This window comes from Pagrus major, chromosome 4 (genome assembly GCF_040436345.1).
Source record: "Pagrus major chromosome 4, Pma_NU_1.0".
Classification (NCBI taxonomy): Eukaryota; Metazoa; Chordata; class Actinopteri; order Spariformes; family Sparidae; genus Pagrus; species Pagrus major.
The window spans coordinates 14803063-14826579 of NC_133218.1; the positions used below are offsets into that span (position 1 = coordinate 14803063).

The following is a 23517-nucleotide window of genomic DNA, read 5'->3' on the forward strand; positions in this document are numbered from 1 at the left end:
ATCTTTCTTTGGTGGAACTGTCAACAACTTTTATACATCTGAAATCATAGACTGCACTTTTTTGTAAGCAGCGACACGCTAAGAAGGTTGGAAAACACTTGTTTATCTTGGACAATATATTGTATTGTGCAAGCTTATCAATTATTATTATTATATTTTGAAAAGTAAGCAGTTGCTTCAGCTGTCAGGTTAATACAATTGGGGAAATAACACGATATTTACGATTGAAATGTAGTTTTATAAAGTTGTATAAAGTGGAAATGCTCAAGTACAAGGACCTCGAAACTGTACTTAATTACAGTACTTGAGCACATGCCAAAGAAGAATCAACACTATCAAGCTAGTAATATATGATGATGCAGGGACTGGGAGAAGAATACTTTCCAATGAGCAAAAAACAATGAATACTTATATTGCATTGATGATAATTCTAGGATGAAGTACATTGCCTAATTTGTCCTTCCTCCTGATAAGGGCTTCCTTCCAACTAAAACAGTCATGGTTTACTCTGTTGCACTGGGCGAGTCAAAAGTGTGGTATGCTCTTGTTTAAACTGATACTTTGATGAGGCTGCCTCTCTTTTGTTGACCCACTCATAGATGATTAGTCACCCCTGTTAATCATTACTGTTTCTCACCACGCCTCATCAACCGCAACGCAAGTTTATACAAGAATTTGGGGTAAAGCACATAAGCCCTCTGTGATATTTAGTAATACAGCATCAAAGCTTGGTAACTTTCCTTTCTGCTCATGTCAGGGCTGGTTGGTAAACACTTAAGGTGACCTGTGGATTTTTCCATCTCTCTTTGTCCTAGCTGCGATCCAGGATGATGTTTACCGAGAGGCCGTGACAGACGGATACCTCGTCGATCATGCTTTTGAAGCTTCCCTCACAACTGAGTCACCCAAAAGCAACACAACCGTTCCAGCATCCCAGCAGCCGTCCTCTGAGTCTAAAGACGGTGGCTTGATGGAGGGCAGTGGGGACACCGATGACAACTCCATGTTCCCCCGGGATGAAGGTGACTCCAACTCAGAATCCTCTACCACTGAAAGCCCTCAGTCTGGCTTTACCTCCTCGTCAGAGCCAAATGAAGCCATGACCAAAGAGAGTGGCCTGATGGAGGGCAGTGGGGACACCCATGACAACTCCATGTTCCCCTGGTATGAAGGTGACTCCAACTCAGAATCTTCTACCACTGAAAGCCCTCAGTCTGACTTCACCTCTTCATCAGAGCCAAATGAAGCCATGCCTACAGAGAGTTACCAGATGGAGGGCAGTGCTGATGAAGACGAGTCCTTAACCTCCACAGTGTCCCCTCAGTCTGAAGACCAGTCAAGCGTCACCCCAGACAACATCTCTGTCGCTCAAACTACTGACCCCGCTGTCTCCACCACTGACGTCCTGGATTCTGGTTCTGGTTCTGGTTCTGGTGACACCAGTACTGCAACATCAACCACCACAGTTGCTAATGAAAATGCTCCACGACGCATTATAGAAGAAGAAATCATTCAATCAGAAGCAGTAAAGGAAGGTGAGGGTTCAATCCAAACTGCTAAATAATGGTTAATATCCTATACCTGCCCTAATGATTATTACATTGTCTATAATATTTATTGTTATTTTCTGGCAGTAGCTGCCCAGCCTCAATTACCCAACAAGCCAGAAGGAACACCAGGTGAGTCTAGATAAAAAATGCATGTAATACACCAGATGTTTGCATGATTGAACTCTGGCTTAAGACAGTTCATCTTATTAACTCCTACCCTCTCATATCTCCAGGCTGGATCATCATCGTTGGCTTTATTGTCGGTCTTGCAGCACTGGTAATGCTCTTTGTTGCCATCGCCACCAGAGACAAGTGAGTATCAGAAATACAGAACCATATTTTTGACTATAACTATTATGATTATAGGATTTAATTCTCATTTTTCCTCATTTCGCAGGTGGAATGGACCAAGGCAGGCATACCAGGTGGAACCCCAGACTAACTCCTCAGACCAGCAGAGGGGGCTAGAGATGGAGACATTCCTGCACAAAGAAAAGCCCAGGGAGAATGGAAAGGCTGCAGAGTACACAGTCATTCCCCTGGATGAGCTTCCAGGCGATTATTCATCACACTGAAATTCAGAGACTGACCATGTGGAGGCTTGAGACTCATCACTGAACCACAAGAGTGCATTTGAAGCGGATGAATTCAATCAGCGGAACAAAAGTGTCGGTTCTGGTGAGCGTTTTTGTGGACTTTCACAGCGCTGGGCCCGGTCTGAATCAGAATCATGGTCGGGTTTTTCCGTATGACTTTCAAAAACTCTTTTCATAGCTTAAATTTGAAACTACAGCACTATTTTGGTTGTTGTATTTATTGCAATATCAACTCTGTTAAACACAACTGTGGTAGGGTGAAAAAAATTGCCATTTATTTCAAGCAAAGCTGAAAAGTCTTTACAGTGTTTTTATTTCCTGTTTTCCATTGTAAATAATGTGTTTTATCAGTCTGGTGAAACTATCTCTTAAGTGTTTTGTTATAATGTTATTTGAACTCTCTTAATATTATTGAGGACTGTGTTGTGGATTGTAACTTATATTAAGATGCTCTAGTTCCCCTGTATTTACTGTGGAAGCTCTATACTAAACAGCCCACTAAACTCATTATCTTCTCTCGACAACCTACACGGCACTTCAGCTGTTGCAACAAGCACTTATGGAGCGTTAATATGCTGTATCACACCCACCCTCCTCTGAGAAATAAACACAACGGCAGCTCATCAATAAACATTTATTTGTTTCAGTTCATATTTACACACAAGTATTAAAACATTTACACACTTTCAGTCCATTTGCCTGACAAATATTATATTTGTGCACTGTTCTAGTTTATTTAGTACGAGTGCATTCAATCCTGCTTGCGTTTAGTCAAGTCAAAGTCAAAAGAAGTTTTGCATTGCAATGAAAGTCAGACACGAGGAAACTGTTGAACACATTCTTGGACCAAGTTGTGCATAGAATCAAAAAGATAGATAGAAAATATACATTTTAGTACCTAAAGATTGTACAATTTTACATGTTCATAGAAAACACTTGCTACACTCGGCCAGTTGACTAAGACATAAACTTTTATACATCAAGGCCCAATAACAAATGGAATAGATGGAGAATGGATGTAATAAATTAACAAATAATGGATTTTTGACATAAATCAGGGTGTGCTGATGATTACTGAGGAAGACTCTCTTCCATTTTTGGAGGAAGGCAGTGCTTGCGCCAAAAACTTGATGGCTTGTCAAGGTCTCAAAACATGCAGACATACTGTAGCTGCCAACACCAGTATTCCACACACACAATCACAAAGTTGCCTTAGCGTGCACATAACCCTTAATAATATTTTCACTCTTTATAAAAGTGAAAAATATTAGGCTTTCTCGCCAGACGACCATTTGGAGCTCAGTAGTGTCTCTTAAAAACGGATAAATTGATTGCATTGTTTGCAAATAAACAAGCTTACTGTAAGTTCACAACCTATTGTAATAACTACAGTTGTGGCCCATAACAGGAATATCAACATTGTACTAGCATTGTTATATAAATATAGTTATATTCTTTATAGAAACCTTTAGCATAGCAAAAACCCTTCTGATAGATTACATAAAATGTCTATACATTTGATTTATACACTTTATCTAAAGAGAGTATATACACAAAGTGCAAGGAGGCACTTTAAACATGAATATATAAGCTGTTGCTTATATGAAAAGAGAAATAAATCATCTAGGTTTGAAAAGAGTTGCTACACAGAGTTAAACTCAAAGACATACACATTCAGCCAACATCCAATGACCTTGTTGTTACGGCTTCAGATTTATGCGAGTGCTGGAGGCAGAATTTAGTGTGCACTTGCTAAACAGACATGACCATAGCTAATTAACTCTATTTGTAATTATCACAAGCTTATTATTTATATTCAAAATCTGCTGTGTAAAAACTGTAAAATGTAAGTATTGGTGAGGAAGGCCCAGCCATCCTTTGCTCTGAGTGTAGTAAAGCTGGAAGGTGGAGAAACTTCACTTCTTCTACTAAAATGTCAGTCTTTTATCCAAAAAATGTGTTTAGTCATCACACTGACTGCACTCTGCAGTTGACATCGTCAAGGCAAGGTTGCAATATAGCAAAGAAATAAACAGAAATAAAACACAGAGCAGTGCGCTGTCCTGCTGAGAAAGACACCACCTCCTATATCTCTGGTTGAACCTCAGAGCAGAAACTCAGCGCTTCACTCATAAAGAACATACACAAACATAGAAAAATAAATAAATAATTAACGGGAGAGCACCCTTCAAGTACTCTATGTTCTGCTTTACGGCTCTCTGCAACACATCCTGTACTGTTTGTTGCCACATTTAGAGGGCACATGCTCCCCTCTTATGGTCTATAAGTCCTAAGCTTTGCTTCTTAGGCTTGACCATGTGCGCGACATCAGGGTGTAATCCCTTAAGTCAAACAGTCAAAGGTAATGCAGTGTTTAAGTATCCTGCAGTTACGTCATAATGCCACATGAAGTATTGTTTCAATCAGTTAATTTCCTCCTTTTAAGAACCCAGTTTGTTTGTTTTTTGTAACCTTTGGTGCGTTTAAAAGAAAGACAGAGCGTGTCAGAAAGCACAAATACACAAAAACCATAGTGATAGTGACTACCATTCAATAATATCTGTCAAATTCTGATGAGCTGCTTTTGCTCATTTGTTCTGAGTCATTTCACACCAACTTTTACATTATCTCTCACTTGGTCCCTGTATTAAATTTAACTGGCAAGGCCATCATCCAAACCATCATCTCTCTGCTCTTTAAACTACAAAGAAAATGTGTCAGTACAAAAGAAGAATGAGATGTTGCACAAGGTCGAAGAATTCTTTCATTGACAGAACAGGAAGCTTGCGGCAGCACCAAGTAAGGCCCTGAGTGTTGTCAACCACGTGATTAATTCTTCTGTACAAAGTGCCGGAAACGCACCAGTTCATTAGTGCAAATGCAAGATCATACAAGTTGGTGAGTCATCTGTCGTTTGCACCGACTGGCCGACTGTTGTTGCAGTATGGTTGAGTCTGCTAACTTTTTTTTCTCTTTGTGAATGTGATTTTTTTTTTTTTTGTTGCGTTTGTATAGTCGTGTCTGCAGAAAGTAAAAGCTGTCGGAACTCAGGATAAGGCGCAGCAGCATCTGGATCTGCTTTACTCGCATTTCCATGGTCCCTCCTCAACAAAAGAGAACTCTGCAGTCTTGCCATTTTTGCCCATGGTGACCTGTAAGCAATTACCAAGAACATCTGACTATGGGGCCAAGGCACCATCATTTTACACACCATCAACAGTTGGGAGCAGAGAAGCCACTGATTGATTACTATCAGGCCATTGACCATGGGGCGGAGGTAATGTGTGAATCTCCAACATTGAAATACACTTCATCTCATACACTGATACAATAATACAGTGATGTTGTTTACACCTCAATGTGGCTTGTCAGTTACAAGAGGATATGAAAACAAGGAGAGTAATACTTTTTCAGTGTGTTGGCCATGTATTTTATGGATTCTCTGCCCAACCGAATTACAATGCTGAAATAATCAGAATGCAACTTTGTCATCAGACACAAAGTTGCATCATACAGACAATAAAATACCAACAAAATGACTCTACTGATAACAACAATTTTGCTCCTGTTTGTTTGGAAAGCTAGCTACTATTGCTAGCTACTACTATAACATTGATAGGAAAGGATCTTTGTTAGGCATTTCATGAATGTATGCGTAACTTTGGATGAAACATGGTGAAACAGCAGTCTTTATGTATACCACTGGCTATGAAAACAAAAGATGGCCAATGATTAGAAACTGTAATTTGGTCTGGGCTGCCACAAATACATGTCCAATTAAGTAGACAAAAGAAAAAGAAAACAGTTTCTTAATATAATCAATAGATATCACAACAGAATACAACTCAAATATAATTGGGTACAAGACAATGCATTAGAGGTGGTTGATGCTTAAAAAGAAACACTTTCATTTAGATTTTATGAGAGTAAGACAGAGTTTTGGAGAATGATAAAAAAAAAGGTATAATGTAAAAAAGAACAAACTTTGCTTTTGATGAAACTGGTATCACAAAAACTGCTTTTTCATATGATTAACAGGTGAAAAAAATAAATATAGAAATATTTATTCAGCTTTTTCACCCCTTAAAAAAAACACATTTTTTTCAATGAAATGTGACAATTACTATTCACATAGACACATATACACCAACATGAGAAGCCACATGGAAAAGAAACACGAGCACAGAAAGACGAACACAGACACAGAGCTGGGGAGGAGTCTCTACATACAAGTCTCTATGTCCGTTAACGTGAAATGTACCTTGCAGTCGTCTATCAAGATTGAGTTGTGGTGAGCGTATACATTCTGGTTGGTGTTATTTTCAAAGAAGGACTGATTCCTTGCCACCTCAAAGTCCTCCATGCGGGTCTGCTGAGAGTCGAAGGAGTCAAGCTCGTGTTTGGAAAGGTGGTACACGATACCTGCTCCATAGGAGTCCCCGACCACGTTAACTGATGTGCGGAAACGATCCCTGCATGTTGAAGAGGAGAGTGGCAGGAAAGATACAGGAAAATAATTAATAGAAGGAAAAGAGAAAAAAAAAAGGCAAGGAAAAGTGTGTTGGATAGAATTTTACTGCTATTCAGCCAAGAAGATGTAGCTCAGGACACAAAAAGAGGATTACTATGCTATGTTATGTTAATATATTAGCAATTAAAGGTTAATTAATTTCGGATGGATAAAAGCATTTCCACCTTTCATATGTACCATTTAGCCCAAGGGTTAACACGACCACAAGCAGAGTATGTCCTGGCTGAGTAATATCAGCATTGTCGCCGACAGAAAAGAAAAGTCTCAACCCTTTTTTGTCTTTTTGCAAATGGATTATGTTCTATAGTTATGTTAATTCTGTTCCTGAATTAACACAGAGATGTCAGTGAGTCAGCGAGTGGGAACATGGAGTAGAACTCTCCATTTATAGAAGAATTATCGAAAAAGCCTGACTGCCAGAGATGTTTACACCCGCAAAACATATGTTAGCGAACTCCTTGTATAATGAGACACACTGGTAAACACCTGCACATTCTGCACAAGTCAAGCATCTGTTTTGATGATACTTTGGCCAGTATAATGTGGTGTAGCTCCACAGTTTAATTGTGTACGAAAAAACATACTGAAAGCTGTCAGACCATGGAAAAACAGGCAATTAAATACATATATGTTTCTTTAAAATGTCAAAGAATGTTAATATGTAAAAGAAAACAGGCTTTTGGGTTGACTTTTAATCCCACAAAAATCATTAAGATTGTAAAGTAAAAGAAAGCTGTTACTGTTCAACCAGGCAATTAAGTTGTGCGCAGCTTTACGGTGAAGAAGAGTGAGATTTGCAGCTCCCGTGGATTATTGTTATTAAATTAAAAAAACACAGTGAGCATGTCATGTTTTGTTGAGATGATCATACAGTCTAAAGGAGGAAAATACGGATTTTGTCAGACAAAAACCAGAGCAATATAAAAGCCCTTGCACGGTGCTGGAATGTAACTAACAGTATTTGTATCTATGTTGAACTTACAGCAGCCAGTCGACAGCGACCAGGAGGCTGATGTCCTGAGTGGGCAGCCCCACCGCCGTGAGGATCAGAAGCATGGTCACAAGTCCAGCACTGGGGATACTGGCTGCTCCCACACTGGCAAGGGTGGCTGTCATACTAAACAGGAGACAAGTTTCACAAACAAAAGGCCTTAAGGCTACAAAAAAAACACCGACCTGTACACTTTCAACATTCAGTCACTGTATCTCTGATAAAAATGGAATGACGACAGTTTAAGTATTTGAAATCACTGATCGATCAAACTAGAAGATGTATGAGGCTACAGTCCCTCACTGTAATCGAGGTCAAAATGATCTTTACAAAATTGATAGTGAAATTTTATTGTGAGAAAATGTTTGAAGAAGAAAAAAAACATGATTTAATGTGACATGTTTCCACGTGTGAAAAAAAACAATCACTTTTGAAAATGTCCAGCTCACATGTGACATTATTTTCTTTTCACTTTTGAAAAAAAATGAGTTCACATGTGAAATAGACAATCACTTGTGAAATGTATATGCACATGTTAAATTGTGATTTTCACATGTAAAAATATCACGTATGACATTTTCACAAGGGAGCAGAATGAGGCTCATTTATTACCAAAATGTTACCTTTTCAAATGTGTTGTGTATCTTTCTGTCACCACACTCTTACCTGACAGTAATAATCTGGCCCCAGTCGAGCGCGATCCCGTTCATCTGAGCGATGAAAATGGCGGCGACAGCCTCATAAAGCGCTGTGCCGTCCATGTTGATGGTGGCACCAACTGGGAGGACGAAACGCGTTACTCTCTTGTCGATGCCCAGGTTCTCCTCCAAGCATCGGAAGGTGACAGGCAAGGTACCAGCACTGTGGAGAAATAAGAAAGAAAACAGGAAATAAGAAATACGTTATTATCATTGTCACAAAAAGCATGCAGAAAGGTTTAGTTTCTCTTCACCCAGTTTGGCACTCAAAACTTACAGAAACAAATAACTCGACAACAAATTATAGACTGTCTGTGAAGAATTAATTCGACTGAGTGACAGTTTTCAGTTTTCAACTTAATTGCATGATTTTTCTTTGCATATTAAAATAAGTCCACTCTCAACTATGGTGATTTATTAACTGTTAATTTGTTACATAAAACAGACTCACGTAGGCGAAGACTTTCATGACTTCATCAAAGAAAGTTATACTAGTTTGAATTCACTTGGTGGGTGAATCGTAGAGAAAACAAAAGTTGCAACTCAGCAGTCATTTCTATGTTTTGTTTGATTATTAATAAATATTCATCCTCAAGTTCAGGCCAGAACATTTGAGAACCGAGGTCACCTTAGGAGGGAAGAGCGCATCTATATCATTAATAAAACATCAAGTATAGAAGAGATATCCCACGTGGATTCAAAGTGAGAAACCATACTAACTGGCAAAGACTTCTTCATAAAGGATGAAAAAGGGGATTCGGAGTATTCACAAAAACATGCAGCACGTTGGGGAGGAAACCTAATTTAGAGACAGTCCAACTGTGCTCACCGGGGTCAGAGAGTCTGAACCTTAAATTATAAAACAGGAAGGACGGCAGGCAGAAATCCCTCATACCTGGATGCTGTTCCAAGAGCCGTGACCCAAGCTTGGAAGATTCCCATGAAGAACTTGAAGGGGTTTTCTTTAACTATCACAAAATATATCAGCGGAAGGAAGATGCCTCCATGGATGATGAGACCCACTATCACAGTGACCATATACATCCCCAGCTGCCTCGCCACCACCTCCAAGTCATTAATGGAGATGATCTTTCCACAGATGAGGCAGGCAATACCAACAGGGGAGTACCTGAAGATAGACACAGGATATGTTCGTGATCAGGTTACAGTAAGTGTTTGATATGTTGCTGCAGGTGTATTGTTAATATTTCCAACATAAGTTAGCTGTTGAGCTCAGCTGGCAAAAACCAGGTGGTTTGGCAGTGTCACTGAATGTGGAGTGATGCCTGTAGTGGAGAAGCACTTACCACATAATAGCGCCAACGAGCTTCATGATTATCTCATTCAGGACGTTGAAAAACTCCAACATCAGTTTGGCCTTTTCTCCCATTTTCCCCATAATGACTCCAAAAGCGACAAAGAATCCAATCAAACCTGTATGACACAGAACATGTTCATGTTAATCAGTATTGGACAAGACCCGGAAAACCACTATTGTCCTTTCTTTCTTTTTTTTTTTTTTAGATATATCTATATTGCCTTATATGATATCCAATATGTGCCAATATAATTCTTTAGAGATTATATTGCAGATAAAGATGCTTGAGGTAAACTATCATTATTAAATACCAAGTGAAGTATTTTGATGATATTGATGATAAAATGGGACTTTTAAATTCAGTGTTATCTCTGCTGAGGAGGTTCGGCTTTTAATTCTGTTCTTTTGTTTTTCTATCAGCAGAATATCTCAAAAAATGAGAATCAGCTTGGGTGGGCGGTTCAACCATCGAGTAATAAGTGATTCATTTTGGTGTGGAAAGTCTGAACTCTTGCAGAATTAAAAAAACAAAAACATTTTCCAAGGAAATACTGAGCTTCCTTGACTTAAAAACAGTTGGCACATGCATCCCATGAGTGTCTGTCACTACATATATACTGATGCCAAAGCAGAGATTTTCTTTTATTAAATCTGTTTGCTCAGCATAGCGGGTGGTATGTGTCATCTGAGTGTTTTCTATTCATTATGTAACAGTATATAAGAAAATAACTTTTGTTTCTTTTACTGCTACTTCTTCTTGGTTGTGCAGTGGGTGTGTTTCCAAACTTTTTCACCTACCCAGGACATTCATCCCACTCTTGAACTGAAGCGACCTTTTGACTGTGAACTGCGGAGGTGCCTTGGTTCTATTAGTGGGCACTTGTACTTTGGTGATGACTGTCTGGATCTGGACAAGAAGCAAAGAAAAGAACAAACAGTTGGGGCGACTGACATATGAATCAGATATCTTGTGGTGGGTGAAAATCATCTGTGGGACTCCTACCTGCTGAAAGCACGCCTGCACCAAGTTCTCTGGGAAGAGGTTTCGGATGAGATCGAAGAAAGCATCCACGCTGGACACCTCGTCGTTCTTCTTTCCCTGTCCGAGATTGGCCCTCAGCTTTGGGTTGCCGGGATGGATGAGCAGCACCAGGACCACCCCCAGGATGGCTGCGATCACCGTCGTTGACATGTAGTACACCATGGCCCTGGTGCCTAAGCGGCCACTGGATTTGGCATCCAGACCGGCAAGTCCTGTTGGCATAGTATGTTTGACAGGAAACTAAAGTAAGTGTCCATTAATAAAAAGATAGTTTGAAATACTTATTACAGTATTGCATGTATCCTACTGTAGGAACTCATCAACCTCATCTTTCAGATAATGTCAAAATTGGATTTGAGATTTTGTATGCATACAGTATACTGACTTCTTCTCCAGGCAGTTATGAAAGAACTGATGAAGATCACATTTAAGTTGAAATGTTCCTCCAGTCAGACCAGCTTGCAGCGTTTGAACTGTGAAGCCTCCACACATTAGGCTATTTAGACAAGAGGTGCTGGTGTTGTGATTGGGACTGTTTTGTCTGTGTATATTTGGGAAAACAAATTCTGTGTCCGGAAATTTCATATGAGTTGCTTCCAAAGTGAGATGACTCACTTAATTACACATTACACTTAGCTAGACAATGGGACTTTTTGAATTCAGTTTTTAATTATCCAGTCTGACAGCAAGTGGATGTAACTCTGCTTATCTGTTGTGGAGGGATTAGATGTCTTGAATTCCAGAATAGCACATGATGAATAACGGCGGTCTTCAACACGTGGATTGGTAACCGAGGGTAACGGAGTTGCTGGAAGTATTTGTGCAACTTTTGTATTTGCACTACCTACTTCTTTACTTGTGGAGAGGCAATATTATAAATGTGTCTGTACACTGTGCTATAGACAGTACATCTAATATCACATGTGTAGGTGATTATTATGATCACATTAACTGGAGAACTGGACTTTTGAGCATGATTTAGTATTATCTCAGGTTATTATGTTGTTATGTTATGTTGTTGTTATTGCAAAGTTGCAACTGATCAAATCCAATTGTTAATTAATACTGCATAGTTAATCTATTGGCATGATTTGGATGGCCAGTATAAAGTTGCAACTGATGGGAATAAACGACATTAAATCCCCATCAGCTTTCTCATACTGTCCAGTGTTGCAGCACTGCATTTCCCCTCTGTGTGAAATGCTCTGTTTTAGCACTTGTCTCTTTAAGGCCCCCCCTCCCAAATACACAGTCTCCTCTGACTGGTCAGCTCACACACGCCTGAGCCAGCACCGCTACCAACAACAGAGCAGCTTTGCTAAATCAAGTCTTACATGCCAAACTAGCAGTGAGGCATAAATTCTGCGAATGTATTTACCTTTAACATTATACAGATGAGACTGAGACTGATATTTGCGCCCATAATTGTAATACTCACAGGTGGCATGCAGTAATTAAATAAAAGAATATAAAAATATATAAATATAATTGCACCAAGACCTGGATTTCACAGGATTGCAGGCAACTTTGCATAACTATGCTTATGTTCTGAATATCAGTAGATTTTGCATTCCTAATTTTATTTTCTATGAGGTTTGTGTTCTCGCCAAAAAAGTGTGAAAAAACAATAAAATGTGTTTACTGGTGCCTGTGTGCTTCCCGTCCTCCACACAGGTCTTGTTTATACACAAATAGCCTGAAAAAAAAAAAAAAAAAAACGCCCACTCTCTTGTCTCTTCTGTTGCAGCTCAGCTCCCAGAGAGCAACAAGTTGCACCATGCGACCTCATTTCAGGACAGTTGTCAGCAAATTGAGCAGAACATTTTGCAGCAGCCACTGTACCTTACCCACCTGTGACCAGACTGGAAACAACAAGAGGCAGAATGAGCATCTTCAGCATCCTCATTAGGATCTCCCCAGGGAAGGCGATGATCATAATAACATCAGGAGGGAGAGGAGATATGTGCCGCAGCAGCATTCCAGCAATGGAGCCCAGAAACACACCTGAGCCGGCGAGAGGAAAACACCAATCAAACACAAAGCCAGGTGACTCAGTCATGAGATACTAACTGTGAACAAAGTTTCTGAAAAAGAACACAACATCGGATTTAAATAAACTCAACTTTTGCTTTTTTGAGTCTAAATTAACATGATACCTCAGTCATGTTGCCATGTAGGTGTTACCTATACATACTGTGATAATCGTGTTCATGTGTGACAGGTAAAACCTTCAACTTCACAAGGGCACTTCACATAATGACACTCAGATAATCTAATAATCTTCGCATCTAGAAAACTAGAGTAAAACATCTAGTTTAAAACAGTGAAAAAATAATAATGAAGACAAGACTTTTTCCTTGTTTAGTTTGCCTTTGGTACATTCAAATGAAACTCTAAAGTAGCTTTTCACACACAGTTTTACTATCTAATTTAAATGCAATATGACGTCAGAAACAGAACACCATGAAACTACTTCTCTTTGCTAAAATGCCTGCTATTTTTACATCAAGAAAGAAGCTGTGAACCATTTTCCTATTTAAATGGTGTGTAGTGAAATGTTTTGGCTTCACGTCGGGCGGCACCAGTGACTCAGTGGTAGGCGCTCTCAGCAAGAAGTTACTGTATTTGAAAGACTGAAGTTTTCTTGTGTGAGGGGATTTTCTCCTGAAGTTTCATGTTATTTCCACACTCGGAAGACATGCAGGTAAGGTTAATTGCCCTTATTGTAGGTATAAATGTGTTTGTCTTCTTCTCTGATGGACTGACTAGCTATCCAGAGCATACTCTGCTTTTTATCAATTGCATGCTGGGAAAGCAGAAGAAGTAATTCGATGAATTGTGGATGGAAGTAGCGGGAGCAAAAACTCACCAAGGATTGTAAGAGTAAGAACCATGTTATTCATGATTTTGTTACACAGGCCGCCGCATGGATTCTCAGGAGGGTCCACTTTGGGCTCCAGGTGGCTCTCGGCCATCCTGACCTCCACTTGCTTCTGCATTTTGTTGGCACTGAAAGAAATAAAGAAGGAAGGATAGATGTTATTTATTATGTACTTTACTTACTAACATGTTAGACAAGATGTTAAGCTAAGAAAAGCAGTTGAAACGAAAAGTAAGCTGTTGCCAAACCAGCCTTTATAATTCACATTGATTAGCGGCACATCCATCTTTGTTGTGCATTGCAGCGTACATAAATGGAAATGTTTACCGATGGGAAACCGGAGACAGATAATGTGCTTGCTACTGCAATTTCATCTCCTCCTGCTTGGTCAGGAAGTCTTCACAGGTATGCATACGATTTCAGCAAAGCTCCCAAGCAATATATCATGGCAACAACTCTCATTATCTATACTACTACTATACCAGGCTTCAAGCACGTTTGTCTGAACCACAGGGGTTCAGATCAATCAGTGTCCTATGAAGAACTAAGGATGTGGTTCAGATGTGACAACCAGCGAGAGAAGTAACTGTTGATTTGAACACAACAAAGGCAGCTCCAAAGAGGTCAGCGTAACTGCTACAGCATCATTTATATATCTCGGCTGGCTTTGCAAAGACTTTGATTTACCAACTGGAATGTTAGTTGGGTAAAAGTCTTAAAGTATCAGATAGTAAATGTATTTAAATATCAAAAGTACAAGTAAAATTTAATTATACACATATTTATGTAAATACTGTAGACTATGGGTCAGTTGATTATCGGCTTATTATATTGGATCTGATATTCAATTTTTTGTTTGTGAGAATCAAATTTATTTAAAAATGTGCACAATATTTGCCTCCAAACTGTAGCGAAGTGGAACTATAAAGAAGCAGCAAATGGAAATACTTAAAGTAAAGTACAAGTACCTCGAAATTGTAATTAAGTGCAGTTTTTGAATAAATGTACCTTTTCTAAACAGTTTCTAATGACGACATCCAGCTGGTTCTATGTAACAAACTATCTAGCACGTCAGCTTAATCTATACTACGCAATAAGAAAAATTCTCAATAGTGATTACATTCACAATATTGCATGCAAGATTACTATTTTGAAAAAGCGTTCATTGTGTCATTAAGTAATTAGCGGGGCACATGCTCACATGATTCAACTCAATTAATTCTGCCTACCCTCATTCTTAATGCTTGCAAATTGGTTAAAAAAAAAAAAAGTGTGCAGATGGCCTTTCAAAATAAGCGACTGACATTTCCAAACAATTAGCACAGAATCAATTAAGAGCCTGTTTATAATCTGCATTTTAAACAATTTATTCCAGTTTCACTCGATTCATCTGAATAAACACATCACCAGCTGCTTCTAACATTCTCCCCTCTGCCACTGCAGTTACTTCTGTTGGATGTCTAAGCACAGTAATTTATGATAATGTGAGACATTTTACTTCTGTGTTGAATAGAACCTGAATGTAAAGTTTCGTAAGGATACAGGTAATGGAGATTTTTTTAATTAATTATTATTATTTATTTTTTTTTACAAGCAAAGACTTTATAGGTACACATTTGTGTTTTTGTTATGTGGTCAGTGATTTGGCATCATGTTATCTGGCAGTTTCCCACACCTTCCAAATAATTTCACTGCTTAAAGATGTCAATTTGAATTGATGATCCATCTCACAAACCCACTCCTTCGTTTTCCTGCTTCATCATATCTGTGAAGCAACACGTATCTCAGGTTTGTTTTGGTCTGGCGCAAAGCCTCTTTGACTTAAAGATCAGCTCTCCCCCGTGTAGCCTTTAAATCCTCTGTAGAGCACAGACGTGCATAGTTATGTAACAGCGAAAGTCGCTTGGACACTTTCGACCTTCATGACTTGAACACCTGGAATATTAATGCTGGCTGCAAATGCAGCATAAAGCCACTGATGATTCTCTCAGTGAAGGTTGTGGATTAAGTGAAAAGTTCCCTCCTCATTTACGATGCAGAGTGGAAACCAAGATTTAATTATAGACAGTATTGAAACATAATGGACTCTTCTTCACTTATTCAATGTTGATGTTTGATAATTTAATATTTGAATTGCTTTCTGCAGGAGACATGAAAGGGAACATACAAGGTGAGGACAGAACAGCTGCCAAGTCAATCACGACTGTCTGATACACTGTGCTCTAGCATTAATGAGACTTAAGCCTTTTAAAGAGGATAAAATTAGCACCTGCAGAACACAAGTGATTGTGTTATGCAACAGAAAAGGGGCTTCCCAGGAAAAGTCAAGGTGTCACTGCCACCTGCCTGATGACTGTTATGCAGGAGATTAGTAATTTGAACACCAAACTTAAGTGTTAAGACCCGAGTTATCCTTGTTTTCCTGACAGATGACCACTCCAGCGTCAGTTATGGCAGAAAACTCCTCATGAATTAGCAAAGTTATACAGTTTGGTGCCAAACAGAGAACGTGTTTGAAATGGTGAGGGATTTCTTTTTCAGTGCAAGCTAGCAATTTTATGCTCTTACTATAAAGAGTCACACGAGATGCACTCTATGCAAAAGGAATCAAAGGGCAGGACAGCACAGAGCATATGCACTGCTTTTAAAGAGCAATAACCAAATAATCTGAAGAAATCACACTTACTCTTCAAATGCATCACCAACTCTTACATAAGTTAAGTACCTTCAGAGCAGTTCTTTCTTGATAACAGACAGCAGATCACAGCTATTACGCATCATTGATGCATCAGTCAGCTTTCAAGGGAAATCCTCACAGGAGCTGCTGAACATTATTCTGATGGCACCTCTTCAATGTCAATGTTTTGATGACTCATCTCATAAACTACCACCACATCACTACTACGTGCTACCAATAATTCTTACCAGTTGTTTTTTTTTATGTTGCTTGAGATTGAAAGTGAATTTGTGGAGAGATACTACACAGCCATCGGCGTGAGCGAGAAAAATATCAAAGTCATGGCTTATGCATTAGTAAATCCAGTCAGAAGCTCCAAAAAAGTCTTTTATCCCGTCAGAGAGGTCTCTTCGGTCCTTAAAAAAGTGCAGATCACTTCTTGCTCAGCATTCGGTGTACATCCACAATCACAGATGCCTTCTCATTCAGCTGCTGGGTGGTGCGTAAAGGTAGACTGACTAACCTGGAGGTCTGACAGGAGTGTCCCAGACATGAAGGGTGGAGTCAACCTGCTAGGATTAGTGAAGGAGTGAAAATCCTCGTTGCAGCCTTTCCCTTTTTTCTTTTTTGCTTACTTTTATTTGTTTACATCTCCTTCCAGAGGGAATGATTTACATTGCTTTAGATGTCCAAAGATATTGAGTCTCAAAAGGTCCTGACCAAGTAAAAAATGGTTGTAAAAAAGTGCTGAGAGTTATATTTTAACTGTTAAATTATTTGACTGCACTGAAAACACAAACGTGTTGGGATATAAAGCTAATTAGAATTTTATAAATGATGAATCAATGCACATTTATCTGAGCCACTCTTCAACCATGCTGCACTGACAGATCTTATGTACGGAAGCTTGGTTTGCAGGGCTTTTATTTTGTACAGCCTTTACAAGAAATACTTGAAAGACTAAAAAAACACCTTGGCTAAACATGATCACTGAGAATTGTGGACCATAGAGAGGCCTCATGATGGGATAAGTGTGACTTTGTGCCCCCAAGAGTGTTCACAGCTCACTGACTACTGACCAATCTCTTTGGTCACTTACTTATATTTAATGGGAGGAAATGAGACTTTTATATAGGTTTCTTTTTATAAATCTGAGTCACACTTCATAATGGCTGATCTAAATGTTTACTGTTCATGTGTGCCTCTGTGAAGGTCTAATCTTATAGCAATCTAAGTGAGTCATTTGTAATGTTGAATGGTTGCACTTGGTTTATTCACATGCTTTGCCAGTTACGAGAAAGGCACAAATTGATGGGGTTAATGTCAGGTTCTCAATTATTGTTCACAGTAAACAATAGCTTCCAAATTAAGCAGCAAAAAGCTTCAAGGAGAACTCATTTGGTAGAATGAAAGTTAATTATGAGGCATACAGAAAAGGAAGAAAAAGTGATTGCAGCTGTTCCCTCCACACATTTTTGAATATTTAATCATTCATAGATTATGGCTTATATTTGTGTAAGATTTCTTATTTCTTACGGATTTTACTGAACGTTTTGGAATACAAGCTGCTTCTGTCAGTTCTGTTCCTCAGTTTGGACCAACATTAGATCGCTTGATATGACTTAATAATTTGGATGAAGGCAAATAAAACGCAAATCAAGGCAAATATAAACTTTTCATAATTGAAGAAAATGTATGTTTATTGTTTTCCAATGAACCCTGAATGTTTCAGAGCAGCACTATATCTTCTTCCTGTTTCCAAGTCATGCAGCAGAAACTTTGCACAGCAACAACAGCAGCGAGTTAGGTTAAGTTTAGTGTTGCTATAGTCACTGACTGTGGGGCCATTGGTTCTTGAGTTTTCATAGAAAGTGACGTGGCTATTGAACATGTAGTCACTGTGATAGTGCATGCTCTTTAGCAGTAATGGAATGTAGTACAATTACTCAAGTATGTACTTAAGTACAATTTTGAAGTACTTGTTCTTGTGTTTCCATTTTCTGTTAATATATACTTCCACTTCACTACATTTTGGAGGCCAATATTGTGCTTTTACTCCACTACATTTGTTTGATAATTTTAGTTTCTAGTTACTTTGCAGATCTGCACGCAGTGTCAAAGACAAGGAAACACAATTTTAACTTTATTTTATAAACAATGGGGGAAAAAAAACCTGATTCAGATTACAAAAAAACGCTGAATATCGATGTACAATTTACTTTTACTTGTACTTTTTGACATTTACATCGACATTTATTGCCAGGAAATTACTTTCAATACTTGAGTGCATTTAATATCAGATAAGACTTTTACTCAAGTACTATTACGACGCTGCTCTTTAATGATCTGTTGGGCTGACTTGCTTTTTATGTGGACAAGATGATTACTGAGGTGATGTCACTGGAGCCATTTTAACATTTCGACAGTCCTCATGCAACATTTGATACCTCTGAAACATTTGAGCCTTATTCATTCTTATACAGGATCATTTAGTTGTTTCAAACAGGGCTTTGATAGTTCGACCACATAGTTACTTTAAACCTTCACATGGGAATCAAAGAACTGCTCGGTCAGAATCAAAGGAGAACTCCAGCTGTCTGATTGCATCGTGATAGACCATTAAAACACCATATAGGTGCTGTGGGAAATAAGTGGATTATCCCTGCGTAGTTTCTGTGTGCAAGTGTATTGAGTAGGTGGCACTTAATATCCGTGAAGTGTGTGTGTGAAGATTCCCATTACTGAGCCGCTCACAGAGCTTGGACAGGGAGACGAGAGACAATCTAAGAGCACATGGCAAAGCATTCGTCCATGCAATTCCACACCTGGCTCCACCTTTTCTCCCCTCAGCACCAAGCCGACCTCATGCTGCAACACCTGACAACACACACCACACTTAGACAGCAGGTGTCTATAATTAACTAATCTGTTCTGAGCCATCCTAATCCAGCACACATACACACTGAGATGGATCAGACTCACTCAGAGCAAGTCTACAGCTGTGAAATCCTCGAACATATTTCCACAAATCATAAAACAAAGGTGGATCCTGATAATGGATCACTTTGTAGCAATCAGATATAGTATATAGAAGTCAAGGAGGAAAGCCGCTTGGTTGTTTTAAACCCATACCAAATCAACAACATGCAACACAGATATGTGTTTCTTATCTGTCCAGTTTTCGCCTAAACGCAAGACACAAGGTAGGCAGGAAGATGTAACATAAAGCAAGCTTTATTAACGTAGAGCTCCAAGAAAAACTAAAGAGGAATACAAAACTAAAAGAAGTACTTTCATGAGTAAGTAAGTAGTAACTAGATGAAGCTCGAGGAACACAGGCAGGATTGCAAAACAAAAAAACCAAGGGCCAAAATAAAGAGGGCAGAAAACACAGCGACAACAGGAAAACAACAGATGACCTGAAAAAAAGTGAAAGCACTGACTTAAATGAACAGGGACTGATTAACTAACGAAGCACAGGTCTACACAGAGAAAGGGCAGGAAAAAGACAAAGACAGGAAGTTGAAAGTAAAATGAGACACATGAAGAGAAAATCTCCAAAATAAAACATCAAAATATCTGAACTAAAGCTGAGGAATGTTACAATGTAATGTTCTGTCCCGCATGAACATAACGATCATGTGGTTTTCTGCCTCTGCACACCACTCAAGTTTACATATGTGTCTGTCTGGACTCATGTAATATACATAGTGAAGACTTCTCAGAGACGTTGCATTGACATTCTGATGAACATTAATAAATGGTATTCAGTGTATTTTATGTGGAAATGTATGACACCAGATAATAATTTCCAGTGAGAAACATGCTGCCTTCACTCTGAAATACTTTCAAAAAGAAGCTGAAAACCTATCAGTTCAGTCTGGATTTTTTTGTAGTGTTTGATTATTTTATGGTGTTAGTTATTTTAATTTTTTTCTATCATTATTATTTATTCTATTATATTTTATCAACATTTAATTGTTTATTTTTTAAAATTCTATTATCAATAAATGAACTACAAATTTTAACACGTGGATGCTTCACACACATGGCAGCACAGACAATTTATACAATCGGCTCCTTTTTTCAAGGTGGACACTCAACAATAGTGTCACCAATTCAGTACCTGACCAAATGTGAATTATGGGCACAATCCTTCTCTTCCTGAGTCATGGTGTAGCCAGAGAAGTGTTTTTGCAGAACATTTTGCTGTCAGAGTGAAGATGACCTTTTAATCTTTGGATGTTAAATGTCATCACTTTATCCTATTAGACATTTCTGTGAAATCTTTGGTGCAGATCCGGATAAAGGGACGGATCTAGGATTTCCATAACATTGAGAGATTTTTTCACACGGACAATAACTTCCATTTCACCAAAAATACACTTTGTAGCTTTTATTAGATTCATTTAAAGTCATCACTGCATATATAATATGGGTCTGGACAGACACAGAGGTTTACGGCCACTGACACACCAGCAATTCAGGTGATCTGGAACATTTTAAAAGATTTTTCAGGGAGAGACAAGGCAACTCCTAGAAGTATAAAGATGCCCAATATTCTGTCCATCTTAGGTACTCAAGGTACTGTACATGACAACCTACCCCAAACTATTTACTATTTATGGAATCAGTCGGGACATCCTAATTCTTCACAATTTCTAGCCAGAGGCTGATTATCAGTGGTCATTGACGAATAAAATGAGCAGAAACTATCCGATCGATCAGCTAAGATGCTAGGGGAGTAAATACACAATTCCTAAATTTCAGACCAGATGACATAAAAAGGGAGAGTATATAAAGCATTATAAAATGTATACTCTATATATACTCATCACAAAAACAACGGCGTCCAAATGATAACAGCAATTGAATTTAGCAGCTGTCTGAACGTCAGTTTTGAGACATCATTGCTCTACTGGCCTTCATCAAGAAAATCTTAAAAAAACAAGTAATAAAACCAATCTCAGTATGTTGTAATAGCCCCCTTCAGTACAGCAACAGGAAACTCAGCTCTCACATGCACAGATCATCTAATTAAAGTCAAACTTAGTCAAAAGATACCACAACCTAGGGGTCAGTCAGTCGGTAAAATAGTGATAATTCAATGGGCCAGAAAGAATGAGGATAAATGAGCTTTTCTGATGGTTCCATGCGCCAAAGTGTCAACGCTTTTAGGGATTTCATGCTTTGTGATCAGTCAAATTTCATCTGCTTCACTACAGTTTTAAAAATCTCCATCTGCTGTAGAGGATTATGAAACTAGATAAATATTATCTCTGGAGACTGAGAATGAAAACCAAACTTTGCTCACAGTTCAGACGCAGGAAAAAGTTATGTTTAACTTTATATGATAACTTTAATGAAGGGATTTATATCCAAATGACAGATTTTGATGTACTGCAGTTCAGGGTAATCAGACATTTTTAGTTTACTAAAGGCCATGACATTATGAAGACATCTTAACATTTTTTTTACCCATGACCAAACAGGTGATGGTTAATGTTAGATGATTTCATGTTGTGAAGAGATTCTATGATGCTCCAACCGTTTCACCTTAATACATCGATAGCTCCAACCGAGTTTGGGCGCAGCTTTGCACCTGCCCTGTAGGCGCAGGGCAGGTGCAAAGCAAAAGAAAATCACCAGAGAACAAAGCTTCTGTTATCAATTATCTCATCCATTTGGTAACATTCACGGTGGTTGGTGCTGTGTACCTGGAAAGCCTGATTCTGTGATTGCAGATGTTACCTCTTCAGATCCACTGCGCTGAAGTGAAATTTGGATTTAGGCTGTTATGTTCTTTAGCCAGGCTTATAGCTGGTAACTACTTTTCACAGTCTGGACCAACTCTGCTGTGAAGAACGCAGGAAGGCACCTAGTAACGTTGCATGACCAGAAACCTTTTCTTTTCCTCTTGTGCGTCAGCGAACACAACACACAGCCTTTCAGTAACTATCGTGCTGCAACCTGAGCGTATCCAGACAATTCATGGATGAGTAAAGTAACTTAACTACCCATGACAAAACTTAACTGTGGCTGCGGCGGCGTGCTGGTACTTCTTTCTCACACTCACTTCCTCATTTCCCACAACAAACCCGCAAGACTTTTTGCACATACAAGGATCGCCCAGTAACACAAAGATTCTGAGCAAAACCCGCCACTATGCTTCAATAAATTAGCCTATAATAGGCTAAGCTCTAACTTGACCACTGCAAAATGGCAAGATTTCACCACAGTGTTTCAGCATTGAACGGGTTGTTGCCCCCCTAGCTTTAACTTTGGGGGCATATATAACTCAAGACCTCACAAAAGCATCCCAAATAATCTGGATTTGTATTTTCAGATAAATGCATTGTTTTGTTTTGGGTTTTTTTTTTTAAGGAAAGGGCTGTCACTTTTTCTAGTGTGTGATATATTTATTGTTTATTTTATTTTATTTTTTTATACTGGTTTGCCAGGGGGTATAGCAGAACTTCTTGTTTCCCATGAACACAGCAGCCACAACATGTCTAAAAATCACAGATGCTAATCTTCAAACCCTCCAAACTGATTCTCAGGAAAACAACAGTGCATGTCTAAACATTTACCATGGGCTACAACTGCTGAAGAAGTGTCAGCCAAACTTTAAGCTTCACTGAGCAGGGAACCACATGAGAAGTAAATTCAACAGTGCATCGGATAATGGCTTCTGATGTTCCACCTGTGTCGAATAGAAATCAACTATAGTTTCACCAAAGGCTCAAAGATGTGTGGAGAAGGATTTCCAACAGGACAGGTAAAACACATCAAAAATACAAGTAAAGGTAAAACTACTACTTATATTTACAGGTTAATTTACTGCACACTATGAGTCCACCGATCAGCAGCCTGGCCGAGTATTGGATCTGATTTTCAGCATTTTTCTGATTGTAGGGATCAGATTTTTTTTTAATTCAAATCGAAATGAAAGTGTAAATAAGAATGAATAACAACAGGGTTATAAGGTCTTTGAAGAAATATATAAGTGTGCATGTAAAATGCAACACAGTGGATGCACATATCAGGCTAAATACAGTTAGTGTGTTTTACATCATCAGGCATGATGCACGGCTGATGATCCTGTTTCATTGATGATTTTAATTACATCTTCTCGTGTTGTAAGAGCAGGGTTGGATCTGAGCCAGAGCTCAGCACCAGCTCCTGATTACGAGGGTTAACTGCTCTTACTTATGCAGAAGAAGCACAATTAAA

At 38.8% G+C, this 23517-nt stretch overlaps 1 protein-coding gene across 1 annotated transcript; it reads right to left on the minus strand.

The window, feature by feature from the left end:
• Nucleotides 1–5226: 5226 nt before the first annotated feature.
• On the minus strand, nt 5227–22335 carry slc1a2a (solute carrier family 1 member 2a). The gene is made up of 11 exons (XM_073464555.1): nt 22319–22335; nt 13596–13735; nt 12578–12730; nt 10688–10938; nt 10483–10591; nt 9674–9800; nt 9262–9495; nt 8335–8529; nt 7660–7794; nt 6408–6618; nt 5227–5298 (listed from the first exon to the last, which is right to left on the minus strand). Exons 2-11 carry the CDS (start codon nt 13723–13725, stop codon nt 5227–5229), a joined length of 1617 nt encoding a protein of 538 aa, XP_073320656.1. The 5' UTR covers nt 13726–13735; nt 22319–22335.
• Between the last annotated feature and the right edge of the window lie 1182 nt (nt 22336–23517).

Bases quoted from the DNA above. Each gene is read 5' to 3' on its own strand.
- slc1a2a (XM_073464555.1), bottom strand. From the start codon at position 13,725: ATGCAGAAGCAAGTGGAGGTCAGGATGGCCGAGAGCCACCTGGAGCCC. The intron at 10,939-12,577 runs GTGGGTAAGGTA...CTATGCCAACAG, and splicing joins TGTTTCCAGTCTGGTCACAG to GACTTGCCGGTCTGGATGCC. The intron at 9,496-9,673 runs GTAAGTGCTTCT...GTCTATCTTCAG, and splicing joins CTCGTTGGCGCTATTATGTG to GTACTCCCCTGTTGGTATTG.